The sequence below is a fragment of the Pelobates fuscus genome, chromosome 3 (genome assembly GCF_036172605.1).
Source record: "Pelobates fuscus isolate aPelFus1 chromosome 3, aPelFus1.pri, whole genome shotgun sequence".
NCBI classification, from domain to species: Eukaryota; Metazoa; Chordata; class Amphibia; order Anura; family Pelobatidae; genus Pelobates; species Pelobates fuscus.
The window spans coordinates 165,021,213-165,034,430 of NC_086319.1; the positions used below are offsets into that span (position 1 = coordinate 165,021,213).

The 13,218-nt window shown below is 46.9% G+C and overlaps 1 protein-coding gene across 1 annotated transcript in view; it reads right to left on the reverse strand.

Moving 5' to 3' along the window:
• LOC134601682 (uncharacterized) overlaps positions 1-13,218 on the reverse strand; it is a 152,922-nt gene that overhangs the window by 20,981 nt on the left and 118,723 nt on the right. Inside the window, exon 14 of the mRNA XM_063446197.1 lies at positions 2,720-2,801. Within this exon, the coding sequence (XP_063302267.1) occupies positions 2,720-2,801 (82 nt within the window). The remainder of the gene's footprint in view (positions 1-2,719; positions 2,802-13,218) is intronic.

A 13,218-nucleotide genomic window follows, 5' to 3' on the forward strand; every position in this document is an offset into this window, starting at 1 on the left:
TCCTCCCAGAATGACATAATGACCTTTGCTACAAAAAAAGAATACCCTATACGCCCTTTCATTACATGCCAAATGAAGGACGTAATTTATTTATTAATGTGTAAATGTGGTTATCAATATGTGGGGAAGACTTCACGCCCCCTAAAGATAAGAATAAGAGAACACATTTATAATATCCAAAGAAAGTGTATTAACCACAGTGTATCGAAACATTTTTTAGAAGCTCACAATGGGGATCCTCAGGGCATTGATTTTATGGGTATTGATAAAATCCACATCCACTGGAGAGGTGGAGATAAAGATCGCACTTTAAGCCTAACTGAAATGAAGTGGATGTTTGAATTAGATACATTAGCCCGAAAAGGACTAAATGTTGATTTTGAAATTAATTCATTTATTTAACAATGCTTTTCCCTTCTTTTCCCTTATACACTTGTTTTTATCCTTTATCTAATTTTTATTTTTATCTTTAATTTCCAACATTAAGTTTTATTAAACTAATCGTAAGTTTTATCATGCTATATTTTATATATGTTTTTAAGATCAAATTATTAAGAGATTTTCAATTTTTAGAGATAATGTATTGTAATTATCTATTTCTCCGCTTATATCTCGTAAATTCTTTTCCCTGATGTTCCTTTTACTCGATTTTAATGCTAGAAGTTGTAACTTGATATGTCTTATTATTTTGTGTTTTATCAAAGTTTGGTTTACTAAAATCATTATATAAATGTGTATGATGTGAATTTAGTGATTTAATAGTTTGTCACTTTAAGGTATTACTGTGTTTTGCCAGTCTGGCGTCAACCCGAACGGAACAACGTCTTTTTTCCGGAGAGAGACGAAGTGACCCGGAAGTAATGACGTCGTGACGTAAGGACGCGGGTTGACGTCATGACGCACGGGACGTAACAGGAAACAGAAGAACGGCAATTGAAACAGAAAAGGCGCCAATATCTTCGGTATATAAACTAGAGACTTACAACAGTGGAAATACTACGGATGAAGGCGAGAGCCGAAACGCGTTGAGGGACTGGACTTATACTTTATGGGACTTATTTTCCAAGCTATTTTATTCTGTTTTATTTATTTCAATAAATTTTATTTGTAACCGCCTTCATTTGGCGTCCTGAATGAAATTGGAGGTACCAGTTACAGAATTCTTGGAAGTTCCTACGAGAACTCCTGTTTTCCACTGTTTTCAAGCCTGAAGTTTGAGCCAGCTTTTAAGTGGCTCAGTATATGTGAGTGAGACCAATACTTGCTATACAAATATTTTGTTTTAACTATATTACCAGATGTCTTTCTCTTCTGTTTTAATATTTTAGATTGACTGACAGAGTTTGGGTAATATTTATACTATCTTGAGTGCTCTCACCATTTTGTATTTTTTTCTATCACTTATATTGTCAATGCATTATAAAGGTAAAAAGGTTACTCATCTTGTTAAGTGCTACCGGTGCACTGCTCCTACTTTCCCCACACCTTCAATGAGAAGTGTTTCATTCTTGCCTACGAGGTCTGTCCAGCAGGAGATTATTGAATAAGCAATACAATACACTCACGCACACAGCTTTAGGTCCATCCAGTCCAACCTTTAAAAACATTTTTTTATCCTGTTGATCCAAAAGAAGTGAAAAAAAAGGATTCAGGCCATGGCCAACTATGCCACAAAATAGGAAAAAATCCCTTTGGGCTCCGTAATGGCAAACAGATTTCCCCTTGGATCAACAATCTGTTTACATATATATTAAAGGTTACTCCAAGTACCATGACTACTACAGTGATTTGAAGTGGTCATGTAGCCTGGAGACTTGCTCACAGCACTTACAGCGTGCTTTGCTAGACCGCCAATTGGTGTCCATCTTTCCTGACCTGTCTCTGCCTCCATCAAGGAGGAGTGACATCAGCCAAGGAGTATCGGGCTGAGTGGAGAACTTGGCCTGTGTGATGGAAACCAGCTAAGTTTACGGTTTTTTTGTTACTTGTTTTGCATTCGGGCGGGGGGGGAGAAACCATCACAGACAGGGTTACTTTAACCAAAACCAGTGTAACCCTTTAATTATATCCTTGAATAATAATTATTATTTTTTGGGGCAGGGAATTCCACATTGTTCTTACTTAAAATAAACCGTACCCTTGCTATAAGCGAAAACACATTTCTTCCAGTATAATTGGAAGACCTCTTGTATATTCCTGCTGATGCACAAGTTACCAGATAGTAGTTTGTATTGACCATGCATATCATTGTATAGAGCTATCATATCCCCTCTGAGGTCCCTTTTCTCTTAAGAAAACAATGTTAGTCTGACGTAAGCTGTCTTTCATAAAACAATGTTGATTCCTACTAATGACATTGTTGTTCAAAACAAATTCCTGAATATTATCCCTTAACAGCCATATTCACAGAGAGCTATGGTTCCAAAAAAAAAAAACGTAGCTGACAAAACAGTGAGTGGCCATGGAGAAAACCATCCTATATGTTTATAACAAATTCTTACTTATACCCATGTCTATGAACGAGGACTTGTTAAAAATGCCTCATGTGGCTTCCTGGCCATCCAGCTACTTTGCTATACCTAGTTCATCATGGTATAGACATTTTCCTTTACTTGTTTGTTGTCAAGTGTTTTCTCTTTATCTATAAACCCCTAAGTATGCTTATATCACCACAGTGTATAACACCGCATTTTATGTATTTCCCTTGATACACACTAACCTTGTATCCCACTTTCGGAAGCTGGTTCAAGTCCCAGTGCTGCGGGACAGCTTTAGGATCTATCCTGGATGAGTTGTGTCTTCTGAAGTAGAAAAATAGATATTATGAAAAGAAATGATAACGGGCCGCATGGAAAGACATGAGGAGATGGGGAGATCTTGGCTGTACTACATTAGCACCGGTGCGTAAGTGATGGTGTGACGAATGAGGGCTGTGTGACGAATGAGGGCTTCAAATAGACTAAAAATCCATCATATCTTGCTTTCCTTTCCCCATTCGCCCCCTCCCCCTTCTCATTTCCATCCCTTCTACTCCTTCCTCACTCTGTCATCCCCGTCCGCTTCACCCACCTTCCTGGCTCTCATATCTTTTCTCGCTTCTTCACTATATAACCCCACCTCTGCTATTGCCTCTCTATGAAGGCGGGATATTTCCATGGCACATTTTGTCCGCAGCTTACTCAATTCCAAAAAGAATTGTCGCGCCTGTTACATTCAGATGGAAGAAATTGCTTACTTACTGGTCTTTCAAGTTTAATGCAAAATGTTAAAGTATACACCAATCATGAGAGGCATTCTATAACTCTGCTAGCGGTAGATATCTGCTTACTTGACATGTATTCTTGTGGGATTTCATGCTTTCCTTACTTTATGGTTGCCTTTACAACGTATCTTTCTTTCTATTCTGGAAAATATTTTGATATGTTCTGTAAATCTTACAGAAATAAAGATTGTCAAAAAAATATTAAAAGAAACACAATGTAGCCCTTCTTGCTCACTTTGCAAATCACACCTAGTCAGGCACGGATTTGATGCTGTTTGCCAGTCTTTGACACTGATCCACCATAGAGATTTTGATTGTTAACCACACGCTCCTTCTTCAAACACTCTGCATCACTGTTCTTTCCTGGTTCTCATCTTACATTTCTCAATGGTCATTTTTTGGCACCACCTCCTCCCCACTACCAATGTCAGGTGGATTCCTCCAAGGTTCCACTCTACACCCCTTTTATTTGGTCTTTGTACTGCCTCTCTTTTTTTTTTTTTTTTATTCTTTATTTATTACAAGGCAGCACACCGGAGTAATACAAACATTGTGATACAGTAAGACACGCATAGCAGAATGTACATCAAATATTGTAGACTTGAAGAAGATGAGTATAGTATGCAAAATTATTTTACAATCGCATATGTCTATCGTGTATAAACTGCCACATTCCATGCTCTGTAGGTGTTCCGCCAGGTTTTTAAATATAAAAGAGTAAATAAAAGGAAAATAACCGAGATCAGACCAGCCCAGTATTCTGACAACCTCTCACACTGCATCTACATGTAGCGGTCTACATGATGTATAGGTGGGAACAGATTGTTGAAGGTAGCCCCGATCATTCGCATAGCCGCCAGGGCCCCCAGTGCCTTGCTGGTATCGCCCGCGGTTCTACCTATGCAAAGCTGTGCCCACCTATTCGGCGATAATGAGACTTCGCTACCGGTCAGATCCGGGAGGAAAGTAAGGAGAAGAAATATGGAGGCATACGAAGTCTCCAAGAAAGAAAGAGAGAGAGGGAAGAAGGTGATAGGAGAAAAGGAATGGGAAGGAAGGGAAATAGTGGGATAGGAAGGGGTGGGACATGGTGTACTGCCTCTCTTAACCTTAATATGACCTTGGGATCTCAGTATAATTTATTGCTGACAGTTAATATTCTTGTACCCTGCAGGATCCTGTTCAAATTGACCACACTGACATACAAAGTTCTCAACAATTCCACTCTTACTTACATTTCCCTTTTTAAGGAACACTGTAGTGGGAAATAAATATATTATTTTTTACCCCAGAGTGTCAGTGGGGTATTTTAAATTTTTTGCTAAAACATACTTTATCCTTTTACTTACCTGTAATGCAGTATTGAGACAGCCACTTGTCTGCAGCCCAACCCACCTCTGCTAACATCATCAGACCTTGATCATATTTCTGTCCAATCTAATTACTTCTCATAGAGTAGTATAGTGGACTTAATGCACATGTGCAGCAATTGTGTCACGTTTAACATTTGTTATGAAGGAACACAACTGCAGATTTCTTAGAGCTTGAATATTTATTAGAACAATTATAAGATATTGTGTCTTTAAGTCCAGAATTACAGGCACTGTAGCTTTAAATAATAAACGGTTTCTTAAGTCCAGAATTACAGGCACTGTAGCTTTAAATAATAAACGATTGCTTAAGTCCAGAATTACAGGCACTGTAGCTTTAAATAATAAACGGTTTCTTAAGTCCAGAATTACAGGCACTGTAGCTTTAAATAATAAACGGTTGCAATTAGAAGGTTCTGAATCCTTTAGAGTCTGTTTGTTGAGTTAACAAGTTAGGTGATAAGCAATTACAATAGTTTGTTCTGAAGCAAGACAGGTGCAGCTAACTTGAATAGTGGATAGGTTGAAGATAGCTGTAGCTGGGTTGATTGATAATAAGACTTTGGTAACAGGAAATAAAGGCTTTAGATATGTAACTCTTATCACAGAGGTTTAATGTTACTTAGCTTCCGGTAAAGAGAACACAGGTTCCCAAGTTCTCCTCAGAGGCGGTTATATCCAATGATATGTGTGTAGAGAGTTCAGGCTTTAGTCGAGGATGAGGAGAGGTGCAGGGGACGTGTGTAGTCTTCCAGTCCGGTCCGGTAACAGATGGCTTTCACAGAGAAGTTTGTAGCCGGTTCGTGAGTGCGGTACGTAGTTCAATAATCCAGCGTCTATCAGCTGGTGCGGTCGCATTAAGTAAGGAGACCGTGTCATAAGGGGGTGTGGCTAAGCTCCGTGGAACCCGGAAGTAAGAGGATACCAGACTTAAGGCATGACAAATTGCCTTGGTGTGCCAAATATTTTTTTCACATATAGAAACAATAAATCCAATGATTCTTATACAAAAGCATTGAACAACAACACAGCAACAATAACCTGGTTAATAAGATATCGTTGGGCATAAATAGTGCCAAAGCAAAAAAGCTCTCTACCCAGTGACAGGTGAGGCCCTGCTAGTTGCCAAGCGGCAGGTGAGAGGCTCTATCTATGGTTTGGGCGTGGGGCTCGAGCCACTAGCGTGGTGGTGGGGTGTTGGCCTCTCGGTGACGGTAAAAGATTCAATATGTGGGCCGTGGCAGGTGAGGCCCTGACTATAATCCCAATAGCTGGGTGAATGCGAGGCTCTAACTATGAATCTCCATGTTGAGATTGGGGAGCCTAACCCTATACAGCCAGTTCTCTGACAGGGCCGGCGCGACCTGTAAGGCGGACTAGGCAGCCGCCTAGGGCGCCCCTTGGGAAGGGGAGCCCCCAGGAGCGCCGGCCCCCCTCATGCTGCAGCCGCCCGAGCGCTCTGCAGAGAGCCTCAGGCAGCTGCAGCTTTGCCCGGGCTAGTGCGTCCATGAGGGCGCCCCGCCCGGGCTAAGCATGAGGAGAGGGACTAACAGGAGGGAGTCACATCCTCACTGTAGCGTGGCCGAGCCCTGTATGGTCCGCCGGTACAGGGAGCATCTGTCTCCTGTACCCGGCCGGACTAACAGGAAGTGCACACTGAGTGTGCACTTCCTTTTAGTCCGGCCGGGTACAGGAAACAAAAGTTCCCTGTACCCGCGGACCATACAGAGCTCGGCCACGCTACAACACAGGTGGGGGGGGGAAGAGGGGGGGGGAGATAAATAGAAAAGGGGAGGGAGATAAATTGAAAGGGAGGGGGGAGATAAATTGAAAGGGGGGGGAGATAAATTGAAAGGGAGGGGGGAGATAAATTGAAAGGGGGGGGAGATAAATTGAAAGGGGGGGAGATAAATTGAAAGGGGTGGAGATAAATTGAAAGGGGGGATACATTGAAAGGGAAGGGAGGGGAATTAACAGGGGGGGATAAATTGAAAGGGAAGGGGGGATACATTAAAAGGGATGGGGGGAATACATTGACAGGGAGGGTGGGGGGATAAATTGAAAGGTGGGGAATAAATTGACAGGGAGGGGGAATGAGAGTGGGGAGGGGAGAAGAGGGTGACAACAGGGGAGTAGAGAGTGACAACGGGGGAGAAGAGAGTGACAAGGGAGGGTGGAGAAGAGAGGGACAAGGGAGGGAGAAGAGAGTGACAAAGGAGGGGGGAGAAGAGAGTGACAAGGGAGGGGGAAAGATTGACACCCATCACACACACACACACACACAATGCACCCCTTACACACAGAAAAACACACAATGCATTACACAAACAGACACACACACACACACACACACACACAAGCAATGCAACCCTTACACACAATGCATCCCTTGCACACACAATGCATTCCTTACACACACTCAATGCACCCCTTACAGACGCACACACTGCATCCCGTACATACACAGCAACATACCTTGCAGCCCTTACACATACAAACACAGATTCACACAATACATTCCTTACACACATATCAGGACATCCCCTACACATTCCACCCCCTGTGAACAAACTCATTGGTGGAACATGAAGGTGGACCCTGGGACCCAGACCTTGAGCTGTGTAAAGGGCCCCCAAAAAATGGAGCTGCTTCCCGTTCTCCCAGAACATTGATTTTTGTGACCACAGTTACAAATCGCCTCCAGAGAGCCTGTTCTACACCAGACCAGTGGAGCCAGACTGCAGCTAGAGCCCAGCATCATCCTCATCTGGTTGTAAGTAGGCAATCTAGTATATTATTCGTGGCACTAATCTCTAATTTACCTCACATTAAAGAAACACTATAGTCCCCAGAACCTGTCTATAGCCTGTCCCTGCAGGCTTTTTAATGTAAACATGGCGGCACTGCAGCACTGGCGTTAGTTAACATGGCAGATCATATGGATGGGGCATTGTGATGTCACATGGGGGGGGGGCAGCAACAGGGCCGGCGCGTCCATAAGGCGGCACAGGCGGCCGCCTTAGGGCGCACCGGCTCTGGGGGCGCAAGGTTTCCGTGACCGGCAGGAGGGAAGCTCTCCCTCCTGCCAGGCCACCATCTCGACCCCCGGCGCGGCTGTGCTGTGATCAGACGGCGAGGGAGCTCTAATTTCACCGCTCTGCTCCCTCGCGCGCTGTCTGCTGATACCGCGGGAGACGGAATATGACGTCTTCTTCCGGCTCCCGCGGTATCAGCAGACAGCGCGCGAGGGAGCAGAGTGGTGAGATTAGAGCTCCCTCGCCGTCTGATCACAGCACAGCCGCACGCCGCGCAGCAGCCACACTGGACCCCAGGGAATGACTCCTCATCCACACCAGCTCTCCAGGTAGGGAGGCTGGGTGGAAAATGTTTATTAAAATAATGAGTGAGTGTCTGTGTGAGTGAGTGAGTGTCTCTGTGAGTGAGTGAGTGTCTCTGTGAGTGAGTGAGTGTCTGTGTGAGTGAGTGAGTGTCTCTGTGAGTGAGTGAGTGTCTCTGTGAGTGAGTGAGTGTCTCTGAGTGAGTGAGTGTCTCTGAGTGAGTGAGTGTCTCTGAGTGAGTGAGTGTCTCTGAGTGAGTGAGTGTCTGTGAGTGAGTGAGTGTCTGTGAGTGAGTGAGTGTCTGTGAGTGAGTGAGTGTCTGTGAGTGAGTGAGTGTCTGTGAGTGAGTGAGTGTCTGTGAGTGAGTGAGTGTCTGTGAGTGAGTGAGTGTCTGTGAGTGAGTGAGTGTCTGTGAGTGAGTGAGTGTCTGTGAGTGAGTGAGTGTCTGTGAGTGAGTGAGTGTCTGTGAGTGAGTGAGTGTCTGTGAGTGAGTGAGTGTCTGTGAGTGAGTGAGTGTCTGTGAGTGAGTGAGTGTCTGTGAGTGAGTGAGTGTCTGTGAGTGAGTGAGTGTCTGTGAGTGAGTGAGTGTCTGTGAGTGAGTGAGTGTCTGTGAGTGAGTGAGTGTCTGTGAGTGAGTGTCTGTGAGTGAGTGTCTGTGAGTGAGTGTCTGTGAGTGAGTGTCTGTGAGTGAGTGTCTGTGAGTGAGTGTCTGTGAGTGAGTGTCTGTGAGTGAGTGTCTGTGAGTGAGTGTCTGTGAGTGAGTGTCTGTGAGTGAGTGTCTGTGAGTGAGTGTCTGTGAGTGAGTGTCTGTGAGTGAGTGTCTGTGAGTGAGTGTCTGTGAGTGAGTGTCTGTGAGTGAGTGTCTGTGAGTGAGTGTCTGTGAGTGAGTGTCTGTGAGTGAGTGTCTGTGAGTGAGTGTCTGTGAGTGAGTGTCTGTGAGTGAGTGTCTGTGAGTGAGTGTCTGTGAGTGAGTGTCTGTGAGTGAGTGTCTGTGAGTGAGTGTCTGTGAGTGAGTGTCTGTGAGTGAGTGTCTGTGAGTGAGTGTCTGTGAGTGAGTGTCTGTGAGTGAGTGTCTGTGAGTGAGTGTCTGTGAGTGAGTGTCTGTGAGTGAGTGTCTGTGAGTGAGTGTCTGTGAGTGAGTGTCTGTGAGTGAGTGTCTGTGAGTGAGTGTCTGTGAGTGAGTGTCTGTGAGTGAGTGTCTGTGAGTGAGTGTCTGTGAGTGAGTGTCTGTGAGTGAGTGTCTGTGAGTGAGTGTCTGTGAGTGAGTGTCTGTGAGTGAGTGTCTGTGAGTGAGTGTCTGTGAGTGAGTGTCTGTGAGTGAGTGTCTGTGAGTGAGTGTCTGTGAGTGAGTGTCTGTGAGTGAGTGTCTGTGAGTGAGTGTCTGTGAGTGAGTGTCTGTGAGTGAGTGTCTGTGAGTGAGTGTCTGTGAGTGAGTGTCTGTGAGTGAGTGTCTGTGAGTGAGTGTCTGTGAGTGAGTGTCTGTGAGTGAGTGTCTGTGAGTGAGTGTCTGTGAGTGAGTGTCTGTGAGTGAGTGTCTGTGAGTGAGTGTCTGTGAGTGAGTGTCTGTGAGTGAGTGTCTGTGAGTGAGTGTCTGTGAGTGAGTGTCTGTGAGTGAGTGTCTGTGAGTGAGAGTCTTGCATGTGAGTGAGAGTCTTGCATGTGAGTGAGAGTCTTGCATGTGAGTGAGAGTCTTGCATGTGAGTGAGAGTCTTGCATGTGAGTGAGAGTCTTGCATGTGAGTGAGAGTCTTGCATGTGAGTGAGAGTCTTGCATGTGAGTGAGAGTCTTGCATGTGAGTGAGAGTCTTGCATGTGAGTGAGAGTCTTGCATGTGAGTGAGAGTCTTGCATGTGAGTGAGAGTCTTGCATGTGAGTGAGAGTCTTGCATGTGAGTGAGAGTCTTGCATGTGAGTGAGAGTCTTGCATGTGAGTGAGAGTCTTGCATGTGAGTGAGAGTCTTGCATGTGAGTGAGAGTCTTGCATGTGAGTGAGTGTCTTGCATGTGAGTGAGAGTCTTGCATGTGAGAGTCTTGCATGTGAGCAGGGCCGGCCTTAGGGGTGTGCGAGCTGTGCGGCCGCACAGGGCGCCATGGAGCAGGGGGCGCCGTGGATTAAATTTGCAGCGGGGGCGGAGCTAAAAGCGCCGGAAAACGGCTGCAGGGGAAGCAGGAAGGAGTCCCTGCTTCCCCACCAAACAGTCACCAGGAGCTGCACTGCCTCCACAATGAACTCCACAGGTAACTGTGGGATTGTCAGGTGAGTGTGACTCTCTGCCTCTGTGTGTGTCTGTGTGTATGACTGTCTGCCTCTGTGTGTGACTGACTGTCTGCCTGTGTGCGTCTGTGTGTGTGACTGACTGACTGTCTGCCTGTGTGCGTGTGTGTGACTGACTGACTGTCTGCCTGTGTGTGTGTGTGTGACTGACTGACTGTCTGCCTGTGTGTGTGTGTGTGACTGACTGACTGTCTGCCTGTGTGTGTGTGTGTGACTGACTGACTGTCTGCCTGTGTGTGTGTGTGTGACTGACTGACTGACTGTCTGCCTGTGTGTGTGTGTGTGACTGACTGACTGTCTGCCTGTGTGTGTGTGTGTGACTGACTGACTGACTGTCTGCCTGTGTGTGTGTGTGTGACACTGACTGACTGTCTGCCTGTGTGTGTGTGTGTGACTGACTGACTGACTGTCTGCCTGTGTGTGTGTGTGTGACACTGACTGACTGTCTGCCTGTGTGTGTGTGTGTGTGACTGACTGACTGACTGTCTGCCTGTGTGTGTGTGTGTGTGACTGACTGACTGACTGTCTGCCTGTGTGTGTGTGTGTGTGACTGACTGACTGACTGTCTGCCTGTGTGTGTGTGTGTGTGACTGACTGACTGACTGTCTGCCTGTGTGTGTGTGTGTGTGTGACTGACTGACTGACTGACTGCCTGTGTGTGTGTGTGTGTGACTGACTGACTGACTGACTGCCTGTGTGTGTGTGTGTGTGACTGACTGACTGTCTGCCTGTGTGTGTGTGTGTGTGACTGACTGACTGTCTGCCTGTGTGTGTGTGTGTGTCTGACTGACTGACTGACTGTCTGCCTGTGTGTGTGTGTGTGTCTGACTGACTGACTGACTGTCTGCCTGTGTGTGTGTGTGTGTCTGACTGACTGACTGACTGTCTGCCTGTGTGTGTGTGTGTGTCTGACTGACTGACTGACTGTCTGCCTGTGTGTGTGTGTGTGTGTCTGACTGACTGACTGTCTGCCTGTGTGTGTGTGTGTGTGTGACTGACTGACTGACTGTCTGCCTGTGTGTGTGTGTGTGTGACTGACTGACTGACTGACTGCCTGTGTGTGTGTGTGTGTGACTGACTGACTGACTGACTGCCTGTGTGTGTGTGTGTGTGACTGACTGACTGACTGACTGCCTGTGTGTGTGTGTGTGTGTGACTGACTGACTGACTGTCTGCCTGTGTGTGTGTGTGTGTGTGACTGACTGTCTGCCTGTGTGTGTGTGTGTGTGTGACTGACTGACTGACTGACTGCCTGTGTGTGTGTGTGTGTGTCTGACTGACTGACTGACTGTCTGCCTGTGTGTGTGTGTGTGTGTCTGACTGACTGACTGACTGTCTGCCTGTGTGTGTGTGTGTGTGTCTGACTGACTGACTGACTGTCTGCCTGTGTGTGTGTGTGTGTGTGTCTGACTGACTGACTGACTGTCTGCCTGTGTGTGTGTGTGTGTGTCTGACTGACTGACTGTGTGTGTGTGTGTGTGTCTGACTGACTGACTGACTGACTGACTGACTGACTGACTGACTGACTGACTGAGTGTGTGTGTGTGTGTGTGTCTGACTGACTGACTGACTGACTGACTGACTGACTGACTGACTGACTGACTGACTGACTGAGTGTGTGTGTCTGTGTGTGTGGCTGTCTGCCTCTGTGTGTATGGCTGTCTGCCTCTGTGTGTGTCTGTGTGTGTGGCTGTCTGCCTCTGTGTGTGTGGCTGTCTGCCTCTGTGTGTGTGGCTGTCTGCCTCTGTGTGTGTGGCTGTCTGCCTCTGTGTGTGTGGCTGTCTGCCTCTGTGTGTGTATGGCTGTCTGCCTCTGTGTGTATGGCTGTCTGCCTCTGTGTGTGTATGGCTGTCTGCCTCTGTGTGTATGGCTGTCTGCCTCTGTGTGTATGGCTGTCTGCCTCTGTGTGTATGGCTGTCTGCCTCTGTGTGTATGGCTGTCTGCCTCTGTGTGTATGGCTGTCTGCCTCTGTGTGTATGGCTGTCTGCCTCTGTGTGTATGGCTGTCTGCCTCTGTGTGTATGGCTGTCTGCCTCTGTGTGTATGGCTGTCTGCCTCTGTGTGTATGGCTGTCTGCCTCTGTGTGTATGGCTGTCTGCCTCTGTGTGTATGGCTGTCTGCCTCTGTGTGTATGGCTGTCTGCCTCTGTGTGTATGGCTGTCTGCCTCTGTGTGTATGGCTGTCTGCCTCTGTGTGTATGGCTGTCTGCCTCTGTGTGTATGGCTGTCTGCCTCTGTGTGTATGGCTGTCTGCCTCTGTGTGTATGGCTGTCTGCCTCTGTGTGTATGGCTGTCTGCCTCTGTGTGTATGGCTGTCTGCCTCTGTGTGTATGGCTGTCTGCCTCTGTGTGTATGGCTGTCTGCCTCTGTGTGTATGGCTGTCTGCCTCTGTGTGTATGGCTGTCTGCCTCTGTGTGTATGGCTGTCTGCCTCTGTGTGTATGGCTGTCTGCCTCTGTGTGTATGGCTGTCTGCCTCTGTGTGTATGGCTGTCTGCCTCTGTGTGTATGGCTGTCTGCCTCTGTGTGTATGGCTGTCTGCCTCTGTGTGTATGGCTGTCTGCCTCTGTGTGTATGGCTGTCTGCCTCTGTGTGTATGGCTGTCTGCCTCTGTGTGTATGGCTGTCTGCCTCTGTGTGTATGGCTGTCTGCCTCTGTGTGTATGGCTGTCTGCCTCTGTGTGTATGGCTGTCTGCCTCTGTGTGTATGGCTGTCTGCCTCTGTGTGTATGGCTGTCTGCCTCTGTGTGTATGGCTGTCTGCCTCTGTGTGTATGGCTGTCTGCCTCTGTGTGTATGGCTGTCTGCCTCTGTGTGTATGGCTGTCTGCCTCTGTGTGTATGGCTGTCTGCCTCTGTGTGTATGGCTGTCTGCCTCTGTGTGTATGGCTGTCTGCCTCTGTGTGTATGGCTGTCTGCCTCTGTGTGTATGGCTGTCTGCCTCTGTGTGTATGGCTGTCTGCCTCTGTGTGTATGGCTGTC